Here is a 17,807-nt window from a genome sequence, read left to right on the forward strand (position 1 = left end):
CATATTGAATGGATCATTCAACCAGATATTTGATGAAAAAACTTTTAAATTTTTTTATACAAATGAAAATATAACATATATTAAAAAAAACTGATTTTGTTAGATACCTCTAAGAAACACACACACACACACACGCACGCATGCACACACACATTTGTACATGTGTTGAAATGTGAACAACGGTTTATGTACATTACGAGAAGTGATGTTAGTAACGTTAAATGTAATTAATAGCTCACAACAAAAGAATACAAAAAAAAGAAAAAAAAACTGAAAATAAAATTTATTAATAGCAAATGTTGTTGATACATATATGAAAAAAAGAAAAGTTTATCGGACTCGCTCGCGTGCACATCAAACCACCATTTCGTAAATGATACCAATAAAACTGAATCTTTAGAAGAAACAAACTAACATGCAGACAAATGTTGTTAACTTAGTTAATTTAAAATAATCAAAAGCTATAAATCAATGCAACGAAGAAGGAAAATCTAACAATTTTATTAAATTAGAATACAACATACAAAAACATATAAGCAATTCCTAGAACAATGCAGTGAAATTAGCACATCTTTTAACATATAACAAGGTATTATATGAAACAAAAACACAAAGAAAACCCGACGGAAAGTTCAGAACAGACAGCAAGCCCAACCTACAAACACAACGAACGTGAAAACATTCACAGATAAAAAAGATACATCCGAAAGCACACACATATAACAAGCAATGTATACCCTTAAAAGACAATGAGAAAAAAAATGGCAGATACAGACGGACTTACAACAGAAAATGTGTTGACAAATGAATAAAACATCAAAGAAATAGGTGAATGAAAATTTAATCCTGGTGACACATGAAGTATTTAATGGCGTCCCCAGAGAGATGTGACAGAGGTATGGCCTGAGTTTGTTTTGATGTTAATTCGCTATCCTTCACCCATTCATCTGGTATGCTGTTCAATTAAATGAGCATAGAATGATCAATTAACTAATAGTTTAATTGTTAATTAGATCATTTCCAATTTATAATTAACTGTTCATATAAATTCCCTTAAATGATAAATAAACAAGGGTAACAAAAACCATTAAAACATAAATTGTAGGCCACTGACATGTGACTCGGAGACCAGCAAATGAGGGACCACCTGACGTTGTTTGCATCTGTTCGATAGCCAATCACCTGGATAGAAAGTAAAGATAACTTAGATATAGTTTCAATTGAAATAGCAAATCCTATTCGCATACATAAAAATAGGATTAAAAATAGATTAGCAAGCATGGCATAAATCAATAACATCAGAGCACACAAATTTCAATTCAACACCACAAACCACATCAACAACTGAAACAATGAAAGCAACAATGAAGAGACAGACCTCAGAACGGAATGTGATGATTTGACCTGAGCTGGTTTGCTGTACCTGAGTTCGTTTTGAGAAGTTGACCAGATATTTCTGGATGCAGTTCATGGTTAGCGAATCGAAGAGGTCCCTCTGCACCGCAGATGGAGCTGTTGTGTCCAGAAAATAAATTAATTTTTAAGGAACATCTCATCAAATTATTAATATAATTTTATATTTATTGTTTATATTTAATTAATATAAATATACTTAATTCACAACAGAAAAATTAACCATCAGGAATGAAATTAAACTATACCTTGGCGAGTTTTAATTTTCCTAGACCTTCTTTTTCTTTGCGGCTTTGCCCCACTGTCATTGTTATCTCCAGCACTTGATGTACCATTTCTACTCCTACCCCCTTTGCCATTCCCATTTGAAAATGATTTTGTATTTTTACCTTGAGCAAGATTGGCAGCAAAATGTTTGTTGACGTGTCGATTCAGCATAACCTGAGATGCAAACTTCATGCCACAATTGTCCACAATGCACCTGTATGGCTTGTTACCTAGGTGACAGACCACGTGTTTCTCTAACCATGTGTAGAGGGTGGAGGGCTTATTGAAGACTTTGCACCCTTGCCACTCGCACGTGAACGTCACCTGTTCCTTCATAGTTTTCCTTTTTTGCTGACATTTGACGTGAGTTGAAGTTATGTGGTCAAGAAGTTCTACAAAAGGAACTTCCTGCCAGCAATTCGTCCACTGACATTTTATTAAATCTTTCGCTTTTTCGGCGGTTTTCGGTTTGTTGATAACATCGATAATATCTAAATTTTTATGTGAATCGATTTTCATGATTCTGTGAATGGCAACGAGAGGGAGCAGACCTACATATTGAGAAAATATGCAGGAGAGATAATCTTCTATAAAAATTCTTATTATGAAATGAAGCGAGCGGACCAAGCGCCCTATTTTTACAACTCTCTTTGTAATGTGTGTCCAGCTTCATACGTTTACAAGCAACAATCTATGCTTTTAATTTTTATGGAAAACTTGTAAAATTTTACAATTTAATATATTTTTTGGTATTTTTGTTCATGTTTAAAAATTTTTAATGTTATATATAGTATATATGTTTATAATATATATATATAATATATATATATATACATAATACATGAGCTGCAAAATTGGTAACTGGCAGGATGAAGTTTGATCACGTGACGCCCATCCTGGAGGAACTACACTGGTTGACAATAGATAAAAGAGTAACCTTCAAAATTGTGTACTTGTGTTTAAATCACTGAATGGGATGTCACCAGAACATCTCGTAAACAAATTTTCAAAAAAAATATCTGCGTCATCTCATCTACGGTCAGATGATATGAATTTGTTGACAATACCGGTTTCACACTTGCAATTATATGGTTAATCCTATTGGCTTAACACTTATTTGCTTTCATACTTTTAGCTTATGCGGCTATTAGATGTTACTGAACAAGAAGTCAGAATTGTTTTCTGTTCGGTTTAGTTAACACTTCGGACGGCGCCAAAATTTGTCTGCAAGTAATTCGGCTTTAACCTCATTCTAATTATTGTGTTGTTTTATTAAAAAAATCATACGCTATTTATTGCTTGAAAAAAGGGCAAAAGTATACTTTTCTGCCTACCCATGCAATTATAATTATGCAAGATAAGCATGGACATGAATTATAAAATAAATAAGCTTAAAAATGAACTTAAATTAATAATGAAAATGCATACTGAAAATTTTCGAACACTGCAATGGGTCAACGAATTGATGTAGTGAATTTTAAAAGTTGTGCTACATTACTTCATGATTGCTTATGCCTTATTTATATATTTCAGTTTCAGAGAATCAAATTATGCATACATATTACATACAATACATGTTATCAGTTATGGTTAATCATAACTGATAACGCCTAAGATTAAAAAATTATATTCAACGTTATAAAACCTCAGAATATTGAAGACAGCAGAAATAACCTCAACTTCTTGGACAACAAAAACGCTTGATCCCATCATAATGCAACTACTCTGCTAATTTCTAATTATAACAGCATGATAAACAATTCATTCAACTCTTCCAACACGACACTCGATTCTTCAGATGATGTAATTTTATTTGATTAATTCTCATTTTTTTTATTAATTTAGTAAATTTTCTACATTTAAAATTTTAAAACAATAGGTTGTGAGTACATGATTCATATAACAAAAATGTAGGAATAATAAATTTTTTGAATGCAGATAGAATCTGTGAACACTGAGACAGGTAGCACAGCAGATGACACGTCTCGTTGCACGGACAGCACAGCAAAACAAGGAAGCCTTCGAAGGAAGCGACCAAAGAAAGATAGGGAACCAAAATCTAAACTGCAATTCACATGCACCAATTATTTGATGGTTAGTTTTTCTTTCAAATAAATATTTTCTCATTGATCATATTAAATTAAATGTAATGTGGTTTTCATCAATAGTTTAGTTTTTAAATGGTTACAAATTATTAATTAGAACAATTTTCATGCATGGTTGACTCATCATGTGCATCACCTCACATGAATTGAATCAGGAAGGACATGGTCAGCCAATATTTGGAGTGCAGTTCAACGAGATCTACAGAGATGAGTGGCCACCGTTGTTTGCTTCTGTTGGGAGCAACCAGGTTGTTGCTACTAAATAATTATTTAATAATATTTTTATGGTGGTCTGGTGCACTTTTCAACTGTTTGTTCATAATTTTGTCCAGAAATTTTGTCTATAAGAAACTATTGCACATTTTGTCGGTGTTATTGGCGTTTATAATAATATTTATTTATTTATTTTATATATTTGAAATTTTGATTAAATAAGTTTTCTTGCTTTATCTTTTTTCTTTTGTTTCGCTGATTTAAAATTATTCACACCAACTAACCACCTAGATCTCAATCTATGAATGCAGTCGAACCAGTCCCGAAGTCACCCTTCTCTCCACACATGTTGATACGGACAGTGAGGAAAACTTTTTTACATGTGCCTGGAGCATTGACGATGAGCTGGGAGTGCCCATTTTGGCAGCAGCTGGTTCCAGAGGAATCATCCGAATCCTCAGTCCTTGCACCCACCGACCTGTCAAGAACTACATTGGCCATGGAATGTCAGTCAACGAGTTGAGGTTTTCAACGAAGGATTCAAACATACTGCTGTCTATAAGTAAAGGTTTGTTTACTGGGTCTTTAAATTTTATTAGTATACATTTTTATTGTTGCATTTGCTACAGAGGAAAATATTGCTTTATAATATTTTTATAGATTGCTTGATATTCACATGGCCAAGTCTTATTTTTCATATTTTTGTTTTATAATTTGTTTTCCACAGATCACACATTAAGGCTGTGGAACATCAAGACAGACCTCTGCATTGCCATATTCGGTGGAGTCGAAGGCCATCGAGATGAGCTGCTCAGTGGTGTTGGTAGTGCTTTCATTGATTAGTTAATTAATTAATTAGCTAATTAATGTTCATTGATAATGTATTTATAATAAGTTTTATTAGTAAGCTAAATGACATGAGCGTAGATGGTTAATAAATTTTCACTTTATTAAACTGTCAGATACATTTCTAATAATATTTTTATTAGAATTATTTTTATTAGATTATTATATTATCTAAAACGACGGCACCAGGATATAGATTTTGATGGTCAGCTGTTGATATCGTGTGGCATGGATCATTCATTCAAAATATGGAAACTTGATAATCCTTATATTGTAGATGCAATTGAGAAGTCTTATAAATATGATAAGAAGAATAAAAATGATAAGTTAGTAATCTCTGTGTGTGTGTGTGTGTGTGTGTGTGTGTGTGTGTGTGTGTGTGTGTGTGTGTGTGTGTGTGTGTGTTCAGATTTTTTCTTTCATTCAGTTCTTTTTCAATTTCATTTTCTCCACATTTTGTTATGACAGTGACATATTTTTTATGATAAATTGTTAAATGTTCATCATTATTAATATAAACATCTTTATTTTATTGTATCATTTTGTTATAAATCATCCTTAACATATCTTTTTCATGTTGTCCTGACATCATCGAATCACATTGTCGCAACTTTATCACTTATTTACATCTCACTCGCATCATCTTATTCCTGCCAAATAATCATTATTGCATCATCCAATGACATTATCTTGTTTGCTATTACATCACATTTCCATGACACTGCATCATGACATGATGTGACCACATTTTCGTGACATCATCACGTCTTTCTTTATGACATCATCTCATCACATGGCAGCGTCATTGTCGTAGCATCACATCACGTCATTCCTGCAGACCATTCAAAACTTACAGCCAGCACTTTCCAGACTTCTCGACTCGTGACATCCACAACAATTACGTCGACTGTGTCAGGTGGTGGGGAAAGTTTGTCCTCTCAAAGGTCTGTTATTATTTTTATTCTTATTTAAATTTTTTTTCTTTGCTGTCATCTTCCATCATTATTCTCATTGAGAATGTTGTTTAGAATATATTGAAACAGTTTCGCTACATTTTGATAGATATTAATGTTTTTATATTAATTTTGTTCTTTATGTTGATTTTAAATTAATACTAGCATCTTTTTTCTCCATTGTAATTTTTTTTATGCTTTTGTTGATTTTTGGCACAGTTTCAAGCATTATTGTTGCATAAACTTTTAAGCAATTAACTCAATTTACTTTCTTTGCTTGAGTATTTCGTGTTTTCATTACTTAATTAATGTTTCTAGTTTTTTGTTATTTCTGCTGCATTCATTTTCATGTTTATCTACATGCACGCACATCCCTAGTCATGTGATAACAAGATCGTGTGCTGGAAGCCCAACCGCCTGTCAACCTTTGACACGAGATTCATCAAAACGTCAGACGGTCACGTTACATCGGTTCTTCACAAGTTTGACTTCAGTGCCTGTGAAATCTGGTTCATGAGGTTTTCTCTGGATTATGATCAGAAGGTCAGTTTGTAGTGTTGGTTACTAATTGCTTGTCGGTAGCGTTTGCATTTCTTAGTGTTATTTAGTTTAAAGTAATGTAGGTTTTATAAGTATCTGTTGGTGTATATTAGAAGTATTGGTTAGTAAAATATGTGCGTCAGTTATTCGTTGGTCAGTATCGGTCAGTATTAGTTTAGTATTGGAGTGAGAAATTATGTGCTCACATTTGAAGCTTTTTATTTTTGAGTGAACTTGCTTGTATTCGTGTGTGTGTGTATGTGTGTGTGTGTGTGTGTGTGTGTGGTGTGTACGTTTTGGCAGTCTCTAACTTATTTATTATTTCATGGTACTGTTACTGTTTGTCTTTCAGATTTTAGCTGTCGGCAGTCAGACTGGTAAGATATTTGTATGGGATCTAGATGTTGAAGACATCAGCGATGCAAGGTCACATTCCTATTAGTCAGCATTCTATAATCGTTAATGCTCCTATTGATTCCGTTATTTCAGAAAGAGTCTAATAGACCTTTAACTTTTTTTATTTACATTGACATTTGTTAAGTTATGATAAACTTTTAGGTCATGTTTATTATCAGTGGTAATTATATATTATCGTTAATTATATTTTCTCTCGAATACAGGCAGCTGATCCTGACGCACCCGAAATGTAACACACCAGTTAGGCAGTTGGGGATCAGTAGGGATGGGACGATAATCATTGCTGTGTGTGACGATGGGACGTTGTGGAGATGGGATAGAACTCCGGCCTGAATGAACTGTTTTTTTAATAAATTGTTTCATTATTTAGTGTTGTGATTGTTTTGTTTATATGTGTAAATAATTTTATTTGAATCTTTCGTTATTTATTCGTATTAGTTTTTTTTATGTTCAAAAGTCGCAAATACAATAATTGGAATGCCGTTTCAAGCTGTCAAGTGTGTTCACATTTTTTGCTATTTTTCCCGATTCTCAGGTCCGCAACAAATTTGTGATGGTCGATTTTATAAAAAGGTCAAAACGGGTGTAAAATTGTGCTTACATGTCTGCTCATGTTCTTTCTTTTCCCCGAACTTATTTGACAGAATAAAACTACTTGACATGTTAGAAATTCTTTTGACTTTGGCACGTTTGGGCAAAGGTAAGTTCATGAGGTAAAGGCTGAAAACTGGATTCCCCACTGCACAATTTCTGATACAATCTTATTTGAGAGACGACCAAAATGTTAAGTTCATCCAACTGTCAACCAATGTTACGTTGTTCCAGTGTTATCTCGTCTGCATATATGCGTGCGTATCAGTTACGTAATAAGAACCGAAAAACAAAATATCTGTTTGGCTGGACGACATTTTTGCAGTTTTTGGTAGAATTAATTAAATATTCCTTCAGAAAATATTATGTCTATATACACAATTCTAAATTGAATTAAGCGATCAGCTGGCCTGTCTGCTACCCCATCACAAAATGATTGTTTTTTGAAGTTCTTTATAGAGTGAATCTTACGTATACCAGGCATTTTTATGTTGCGTGTTCATATTAAGCTATCGGTCTATTAGATGAGTCTGAGCCTTTTTAACCGAGCAGTGTTCTTTAGTCACGCTGTTCACAAATGTTCGTCCACTAACTTGATATGTGAAACGATGCTCTGATGAAATATCAAATTGTTTAAAACAGATTCGCTCTAAGTTACCATTGCACAGATTGGAGTGGTAATATAATGCAGTATTTAAATCGTAACAAATGATCGACGTGGTAACGCAGACCTTAGTAGCCTTGATCTCGTCTCTCACAAATGGTCCTATCTTTGGATCCGACGGAAACTAACAACCGAGAAAAGAAAGTAAAGTTTGACGTCAACAGAAATTGCTTTCGAAATTTCATAACGCTAGGTTGAAACCATTGGTGAATCATTTTGTTAACCTGATAAAATTACTTTTTTGCATAGCGTTTTATAGTTCAATCGGTTACAGTATTTAGTTTTTAATTCTTGACTAAATAATATCATTGACCGGTCCACACTGACCACAATAGTGATTGGTGAACGTGGTAGTAGTAATGTAATGCACATGCGAGCAATAAAATGAATTTACGGAAATAAATAAACAACATGACTATTATTAGTACAAGCGTGGCGATCTGTGTTGTTTGTTATTGATGTTTCACTGCGGTTTCCGGTTTTCCGAAATAGCACATGGAATGTTCGATCAATTAGCATTCACCTCAGGTCGGACTGTCGGTTATTATATTCACATCACTATCCGATATACCGGAAATTAATGTTTGACCGACTCACCTCTGTAAACAATGCATATATATTTGTATTATCGTTGTTGCTGATAATGTGGCACGTTTATTCTATTGTTGATGCTGTGGTGTGTTGTTTCTGATGTTGTTGGTTTGTATAGTTGATGTTGTTTTTGTCGTTACGATGCTACAGTTTGAAATATTTTTGGTGCGGTTTCTATGGCTGTTCATGTTTAATTTGTGTGTCATGTCATGTATTCAAGCAAGAAATTAATGCCGTGCATTGCATATGCAATACCGTTTGCATATTTCTCTCTCTCTCTCTCTCTTTCTTTGTATGTGTGTGTGTTTGCCTATATGTTCATGATTTTATGTTCATGTATTTCAATAATAAAATTCGCGACACAAGTATGCTAGCATTATCTCATTCACAGTGTGTATGCGAATGTGTGTTTGTTTATTTGTCAACTCGTTATTTGGGCGTATTTGTATTTATTTTGTATGTGATCGTATAAGTTCACTTTCCGAAATTCGTATGTATACACATGTTTGTTTATTTATTACGTTTTTTATGCTTTTGTGTATTTGTATTTACGTTTTGTATTGTGTTGACCAATTTGTTTGATCGCATGAGTAGCCACTCAGAGAACTGACCAGCCAGCCAGCAAGCACGGGACGATAATTCTGTTAAATAAATTCTATTTAACCGTCTTGAGTGCCTCCCTCCAACAACAGTTCTTAACAACATTTTTTGCTCACAGAATGCTTGCCTTCATGTATGTTTGTATGTTTGTGTTTTTAAGGTTTGTATGTTTGTATATTTGTGTTTTTTAGGTTTGTATGTTTGTGTTTTTTTAGGTTTGTATGTTTGTGTATTTGTACGCCTGAGAAATCTGATCAGGGCAGAATTACCAGCAACAGGTATTTTTTAGATAGTTTGATGATTAGTTGTACAAAAACATTTAATTGAAGTAATCAAAATCTGCATAAATTTTTTACTCGTTTTTTTATTATACACAACTTTTTAATTTACTAACAAAATTTTTTCAATCAATCAATCAATCAATTAGCTTATAAAGCGCTATTTCCGCGATGTTCAACAGCGCTCCTCAATAAATTTTGCAAACAGATGGGTCTTGAGATCCTTTCTAAACTTTGCAAGTGATGGAGAAGTAGTCAGAGAAGTAGGTAGAGAGTTCCAGAGAAAAGGACCAGAAAAAGCAAAAGCAGATTTGGCAAAAGAGTGTTTAACACGAGTTAAGAAAAAGCGAGAAGAAGAAGACGATCGTAAACCGGGGCGTTTAGGTTCAATTAATATATCTGATAAATACTTAGGAAATAATTTAGATTGAGACTTATACATGAACGTGCAAATTTTAAAAATTATTCTATATTTTATAGGTAGCCAGTGCAAGAGAACAAGATATGGAGATATATGAGAAAAGAAAGGGGCACGAGCAACTAGATGAGCAGCAGAGTTAAAAGCTTTACTTAAAGGATAGAGTATAGAGTCAGGAAGACCATAGTAGAGCGAGTTACAATAATCAATTCTAGATAATACTAACAAAGTAACAAGAAAGAGAAGAGTAGGATCTTCAAGAAAAGGCAAAAATTTTTTTATTCTACGTAGATGAAAGTAAGAGCTTCTAGCAACACTATTAATCTGAGAAGAGAGAGACATAGTAGAATCAAAGATAAAACCTAGACTACGAAACTTATGAGAGATATCAAGAGTTTTAGAATCAGGTAAGATAATAGGAGGAATAGTAATAGAGTGTTTAGATTTATTAAAACAAATTAATTCAAACTTAGAAGGATTAAGTTTAAGACACATAGAGTCAGACCAAGCGATAATTGAAGAAAGACAGAGATAAATTATGAAGTACACTATTGAGATTAGTATTTTTGTCGTATCAATAATAATTTTTAAAGGTTTTTTTTACTATGTCTACATCTTTTAATTTTATTTTTTAATTCAAAATTTATTCATTCACTTTACAGAGCTGCGTGTCAAGATTGTGGTCCTAATTGAAAAAAATTTTGATCCCTCTCTCTCTTTTTTTCTCTCTCCTTTCTTTCTTTCTCTCTTTGTGTATCTCTCTCTTTCTCTGTCTGTCTATCTGTCTCTATGTCTCTCTCACTCTCTCTCTCTCTCTCTCTCTCTCTCTCTCTCTCTCTCTCTCTCTCTCTCTGAGTATCTCTCTCTTTCTCTTTTATTGTGTATCTCTCTCTTTCTCTCTCTCTTTCTCTCTCTCTTTCTCTCTCTCTAATTCATCATTTTGTTTATAATCCGAAATTGTGTAATATAATTTAACAATCAGCGGCAGAAATCTCCGCCTATCGTACGCGATGTTTGTCATGCGTTTTTTCAGCGCGTTCCAGTCGTTGTATAGGTAGGTGTTAAGAAGTTGATGAATGAATTTGCATCACAGTCCACTAACAATCAGGTTTTCTTATGATTTTTAAGAAATTGTTTATGACATATTTTTAAATATATATAACATAACATATTATTTGATAATTAATACATAAAATACATTCAAAACGTACATACACAGCATATACAAAATTTTATTAAGTTAAAATTGAGAGAGCGTATTTTCAGCGTGCACCATTGAAAACGCTCCATTATGGTTATCTCACCTGGATGAATATATGTGGGTGGTGTACGCGCGTGTGTGAGAGTGTGTGTGCGTATGTGTGTATGTATGTAAGTGCGTGTATGTGTCATGGATGTCTCGATATACATACTTCTCTCATAGAAGTTACGAGACATCCATGTCTCGATACTTCTATGAGAGAAGTATATATATCGAGACATCCATGATCTATGTATCTATGAATATGTATATGAATTACATGCCTTAATAATACTAATACTTGCGAGTGTTCATAACGTAATAATTGATTTGTTATTAAAATCTCTCTTGTGTGTTTTTTTAGTCTGTGTGTGTTTGTTTGTGTGTGCGCTTTTTACCAGAATGGGTATGTTTGTGAGAGCACGTGCGTGTGTTTGTGTATCTGTGTGTGTTTGTGAGTATGCATTTTTTGAGTGCGTTTGTGTGTATGCATGTGTGTATGCATGTGTGTGTGTGTTAGTACGTGTGTATGCATGTGTGTGTGAGTGTGTGCTTGCGTGCGTGTTTGTGAATATGCGTGAGTGTGCGTGAATTTTTATTTTTTATTTAATAGTGATCGTTTAAATTTTATTTTCATTCCCACTCCTGTTCATCACCCTCTTCTTTATTATCATTTTCATCATCATCATCGTCGTCATCATCATCGTCATCGTTGTCATCATCATCATCGTCGTTGTCATCATTATTAAAGCATAGATAGATAGAGATATAGATCTTAATGCATAACCAGCAGTAAGATACCATTATGTATATAATGATAACGACGAAGACTATGACGTAGATGAAAATGATGATGATGAGGAGGAGGAGGAGGAGGAGGAAGAGAAAAAGAGGAAGATGAAGACAACAACGGAGTAACTGATGTTGACGACATGACAACAATGTTTTTGCTATTGTCATCAGCAACGACGATGATGAAAATGATGACGAAGATAGTGATTAAAATGAGAGGGTAGTTATAAGGATCAAGATGATCAAGATTACAGTTTATTAAACTGACGAAAAGAGTGACGACGATGATGACGACGACGATGATTGCTGCGTTGGAAATAAATCAAATTATGACAAAGCAGATTGCCTTTCATGGCCGCCTTTGTGATCATCATCTCCATTGTTGTCATCATCGTCTCCGTCATTATCATCATCATCGTCACCATCATCATCGTCACCATCATCATCATCGTCACCATCATCATCATCGTCGCCATCATCATCATCGTCGCCATCATCATCATCGTCACCATCATCATCATCGTCACCATTTCTACCATCATCATCATTATGTTACACGTCAACGATGATGATGATGATGATGATGAGACTATGCTGATTAAATCACTGACGATGATTTAATAACAGCCATGATTTAAATAAACTGCAACGCTAATGATAACGATGATTGTGATCTTGGTGATGTTGATGACGATGTTGATGGTAATAATAATAATAATAATAATGATGATGATGATGGTGATGGTGATTAATAACAAACCACGCACCGCTCGTTATTAGGACCTCGATAAGATCTATAATGTTTGAAATTCAGGCGATGGATGATTCCATATGCGAAACCTTTACTATACATTGGAGATTGAGAAATTGGATGTAGGTAGGATTGGATGGAATATAAAATGATTAACAACACATACACACAGACACACATACACACACAGACACACCCAACACACAGACACACACACATACACACACACACTTTTATTTTTATATTAGTTTGTTAATTTGCACTAAATTTCTCTTATCATTTCTCTCTCACTCTCTCTTTCTTTTTCTTTCTCTCTCTCTCTCTCTCTCTCTCTCTTATGTATATTCACAAGCGGATCTGGACAACTTTGACGGAGGAAAGGGTGAAGGACTATAGAACATTTTGCTTTGTGCTGTGGGGTTGCCTAAAAAAAGTTGGTGGTCATTATTTTTTGTTTGTGTTGACTTTTGCCATTTTTGCAATTTAAAACGGTATCTGATAATGTCTAAAGAGTGTATTTATTATCTGAATTAAAAAAAATTGACACAAGATGGTTGTTGACCAGCTTCTAAATCCACCATTGTGAGAATAGTATGTACGGGCTGTGTATCTTTATTTCAACTGTTAGTTTTTTTTAAAACATTTTATTTAATTGTTTATGTAAACTTTAGATAGTCATTCATCGTGTTAGTTAGGTAAATGAAGAAAATAAGAACAAGTGATTGAAAATTTTTTAAACTAGTTCATGCATGCATGCTGCATTTATTCATTTATGGAAGCATTCAAGCGTGCATTCATTTATTAATTAATTCCTTATTGCATTTTATTTATTCATTCATTCATTCCCTCATTCATTCATCACTTATCCATCCATCCATCCATTAGTCCACCTCCCTAGGTGGTTAAGTGAACTGGACTGAAAATTTGCACTCACTCCCTCCTTCAATCTCTCACCCACAGAACTTTCTTTCTATTTTACTTTTTCTTTTTCTTCTCACTTTCTCTCTCTCTTTCTCTTTATGTTTTCCTCTCTCAGTATCATTTTGTTTTCCTGACTAGAACTTTTCATGTCGTTTTATCGTTTCAAGAAGTTTGAAAAATTCGAGCATATCTGTTCAAAAACAGCACAAAAAAGACGGCAGACTCAACCGCATTGATGAGGAATTCGTCGCAAACAAACGATGCAAACTTAAAATTGTCAAAACAAAAACATATAATGAAACGTTCTATCTAAATAAACGTATGCACATGTATATAAACATATACGCAAACATACACACACACGTACACACACGAACACACACATATATACACATACATACATACGTACGTACATACATATACATACATTCACACGTACATACACAGACACACACACACACACACACATACATACATCGTACACGATACAATACTTTACCAGTACAAAACCGCGCCGTAGCAAAACAATGCAAACAGCAAAATCATCCTGCGTGGAACAAGACAATTCTTCTGCCTCCATTATTTTCTTTTCAAAAATACAATGAATACAAAATGTAAATCATCAACACCGACCGCTAGACATCTGAAAATTTTAAATAAAAAAAAAATACAAATCAAAACGAAAAATCAAAAGACTTATACTAGAAGAACAACAGCCTAACTTCTTGGAATGGAAAATAAGTATGATACAGCAGCGAAAAACAAAGGCCATCAGACCATAAGAATACCGCATTGTTGTACCTAGAAATGCCTGATCAAATTACGCAGAGCATCATCCAACGCGTCCCTTAAATCATTGATTAATCTCCGCTTAAAATGACATTTCGAAATTATGGGACCCAGGCTAGTGCTGTTATAGCTGTCCGTATGTCTGCCTGTTTGTCTGTCTGTCTGTCTTTAAATCTGTCTGTGTCTAGATTTATATACGTTTGTCTGTATATAGGTATGTGTGTATTTATCTATGTAAATACGTATTGTTTATCAGAAATGTATTGCACTTCGTTCACTACTGTCGCATCATCAGCCATCTAATGGAAATCCTAATGAGATGGTACCACTTTTGGTTTAATGCGTTAGCGTGGGTTTATTTAAGTTAGTCTAAACGTGTGTTTGTTTGTGCGTGTGTGTGTGTGTGTGTGTGTGTGTGTGTGTGTTTGTGTTTGTCAAGATGTTTGCATATGCTGCACAAATGAAAATTATTTCTAAGGGACTGCGACAAAAAAATTTTTCTTCCGCAAAAGAATGAAAGTTGGCCGCTATTGTTCCACAGTCTACTGAAGATTTCAACCTGGAAGATTTTATTCAAAAGTCAATTGCAACTTAACTTGTGTGTATGTGCACATGTTTGTGTGTGTGAGTATATATATATATATATATATAAATATATATATATATATATATATGTGTGTGTGTGTGTGTGTGTGTGTGTTTACAATCATGCATTTGTATGTAAATGTGTGTATGTGTATATAATTTCGCGTGTGTATGAGTGAGTTGAGCAATTTGTATCTTCTGAAATGAAACTTTCATGAAATCATATGTTGTGATGATCCTGTCCAAAAAATTTTTATTTGGAACCAAAAAAAAATTAGAGTTTAATAAAAAGCTGCCTGCATTGACTTATCATCCTCATCACCATCATCATCGTCATCATCATCGTCGTCGTGGTCATCATCATCATCATTATCATCACCACCACAACCATCATCAGCAGCAGCAACACCATCACAATCGTCATCATTATCATCATCACCGTTATTCCTCACCACTATAACACAACTTCCACCATAAAATATTTCTCCCTGTTTTATGATATTAGGCTGCTTTGATTGATGGCTGGCTTTATATGGCAAATGGCGCCATACATAAACACATGCAAATATGTATACATATAAATATGTGTGTGTACGTATGTATGTATATATATAGTGTGTGTGTGTATGTGTACAAAATATTTACTTTATTATAAGTTTATTATATTTTTTATTAAAGATGTGTGTGTGAATGTGTGTACAATAAACAATTTACGTGCGTATATACAGTATCTATTTTATTACAAGCATAATCGCATTTTTATTGCAATACATGCATACATACACACATATACAATTATCGTCTATTTTTATTGGTTTATTTGTTTGTTCATTTTTGTTGTTTATTTATCTGTTAATTTTGTTTTTATTTGTTTGTTAATTTTAATTGTTGGACAGGGATGTATGTATACAAACATAAACTTAGATTAAACATTTATAAAACATTGTGTTTAACAAACATGTTTAACAACTTGTTTAACAAATTTCTATATATATATATATATATATATATATATATATATATATATATATATATAGAAATATATATGCATATCTATCTACCCTAGAGACACACATATACATACATTCATTCAAAACTACATACATTGCCACCACTATACAAACATATTATACAAACATATACACATACAAACACACAATACAGCAATACACATGTTCAAACATTTAATACAAATATAAACACATACAAATGCAAGCGTATGCGCATACCAACATTAAATACAAATATATACACATACAAATAAAATCACATAAGCATACAAACATTAAACACAAACATATGCATCATACGAATGGAACATTTTATACAAAAAAATCTACTATATACAAAATCATCCTTAAAAATGTCCCATAGTTAAGTTTCCATTAAGCAGACAATGCCGTAATCAAGACGGCATTGTTTAATGCTATATGATTGATTGCAAAGTTACCTAGGATGATGATGATGATGATGATGATTTTGATTAGTATTGTTATTATTAATAATAATAATAATATTACAAAAATCAAATAGCCGATTAGTTCATCTACTATTTGATCAAAGTCGAAAACAGAATGCCAAAAAACCAAAATTTTGAAAAAAAATTTATTTTATAGAATAAAAAATAAGAAATTGAAAAAAAACAGTAAACCATCCATGTCTATCCAATAACTTTTCATCTAGATAATATTCAATCTGTTGTTCAAATCCAAATGTTTTAACGGCTCTGATTGCCAAAATAAATTTTTCTTTTATAATAATCAACAACTATTGATTTCAAAAATCTCAAAAAGGGATGGTTTAAACGCAAATTGCAACATTCGGCGGTTCAGCTTTTAAAAATTGTCGAAGCCGAAAGTCAAATTTTTACTGAATGTTCGCTTAGTCTTTAGTTTTGACATAACCGACACCGATTATCACAATTAACATCATCATCAATCATTATCATTTTTGATATCATTATTATCATTATCATAATCACTATCGTCGCCATCATCAGCAACTTCACCATTATTTCCATTTTGCTTACGTGTCTTTTAATAGCATAACCAAATGAAGAAAATTATCTTTCGCTTCTATGTTTTTTATCAGCTCTTCAATCATTATCAACATTGACGTCTTATCTGTCGTCATCATTATCATCATCCTTTTTTTCTTGCTTGATAATGACGTCATAGAAACACTTCCGGTTGACAATGACATCACATGGATACTTCCGGCCGATATTGTTTACGTTTATAATGCTCTGTTTATTGCTGCTGTTGTTGTTGGTGACGCAATTATTGATGTTGTTAATGATGTTGTTGTTGTTAACGTAGTTGTTGTCATCTTTATTGTTTTTGTTGTTGTTGTCATCATTTCTGCATTGTTTTTGTTGTTGCTTTTGTTATCGAAAGGTTGATGTTACATTTTTATTGTCTCAAATAAAACAGATACTACCAAGCAACATCCTCATCATCATCATCACCACCATCACTTTCATCACTATCATCATTCTATTCCTCGTCGTCTTCTTTTTCTTCATCATACTCATCACCATCATTACCTTCATCATTATCATCATTCTATTCATTATCGTCTTCTTCTTCTTTTTCTTCTTCTTCCTCTTCTTCTTCTTCTTCTTCTTCTTCTTCATCATCATTATCATCACTTTCATCATTATTATCATTCTATTCATCATCGTCTTTTTCATCATAATCATTATAATCATCTTCATCATTATTATAATTCTATTCATCATCGTCTTCTTCATCATCATAATTTTCATCATTGGTGGCCTCCTCACCATTATCATTCGTCAACAAGGTGATTATTATTATCACCATTATCATCA

At 33.2% G+C, this 17,807-nt stretch overlaps 2 protein-coding genes across 2 annotated transcripts; one reads left to right on the forward strand and one right to left on the reverse strand.

The window, feature by feature from the left end:
• Nucleotides 1–840: 840 nt before the first annotated feature.
• HELRODRAFT_159438 (hypothetical protein) lies at nt 841–2,113 on the reverse strand (the record flags this gene model as incomplete). Its single annotated transcript, XM_009011322.1, has 5 exons — nt 841–955; nt 1,115–1,182; nt 1,379–1,512; nt 1,662–1,934; nt 2,086–2,113. 5 exons carry the CDS (start codon nt 2,111–2,113, stop codon nt 841–843), a joined length of 618 nt encoding a protein of 205 aa, XP_009009570.1.
• A 758-nt stretch (nt 2,114–2,871) lies between these two features.
• On the forward strand, nt 2,872–7,239 carry HELRODRAFT_105574 (hypothetical protein). The gene is made up of 11 exons (XM_009011323.1): nt 2,872–2,910; nt 3,331–3,483; nt 3,619–3,774; nt 3,941–4,033; nt 4,290–4,566; nt 4,726–4,817; nt 5,034–5,170; nt 5,683–5,788; nt 6,176–6,340; nt 6,690–6,763; nt 6,958–7,239. Exons 2-11 carry the CDS (start codon nt 3,430–3,432, stop codon nt 7,085–7,087), a joined length of 1,284 nt encoding a protein of 427 aa, XP_009009571.1. The 5' UTR covers nt 2,872–2,910; nt 3,331–3,429; the 3' UTR covers nt 7,088–7,239.
• The last annotated feature ends 10,568 nt before the right edge of the window (nt 7,240–17,807 follow it).

Source organism: Helobdella robusta (genome assembly GCF_000326865.2).
Source record: "Helobdella robusta unplaced genomic scaffold HELROscaffold_1, whole genome shotgun sequence".
Taxonomy (NCBI): domain Eukaryota; kingdom Metazoa; phylum Annelida; class Clitellata; order Rhynchobdellida; family Glossiphoniidae; genus Helobdella; species Helobdella robusta.

Excerpts from the sequence above, each read along its gene's own strand:
- HELRODRAFT_105574 (XM_009011323.1), top strand. The coding sequence starts at position 3,430 with ATGATAAACAATTCATTCAACTCTTCCAACACGACACTCGATTCTTCA. Across the intron at positions 4,567-4,725 it reads ACTGCTGTCTATAAGTAAAG|ATCACACATTAAGGCTGTGG; the intron begins GTTTGTTTACTG and ends TGTTTTCCACAG. Across the intron at positions 5,171-5,682 it reads AAGAAGAATAAAAATGATAA|ACCATTCAAAACTTACAGCC; the intron begins GTTAGTAATCTC and ends TCATTCCTGCAG.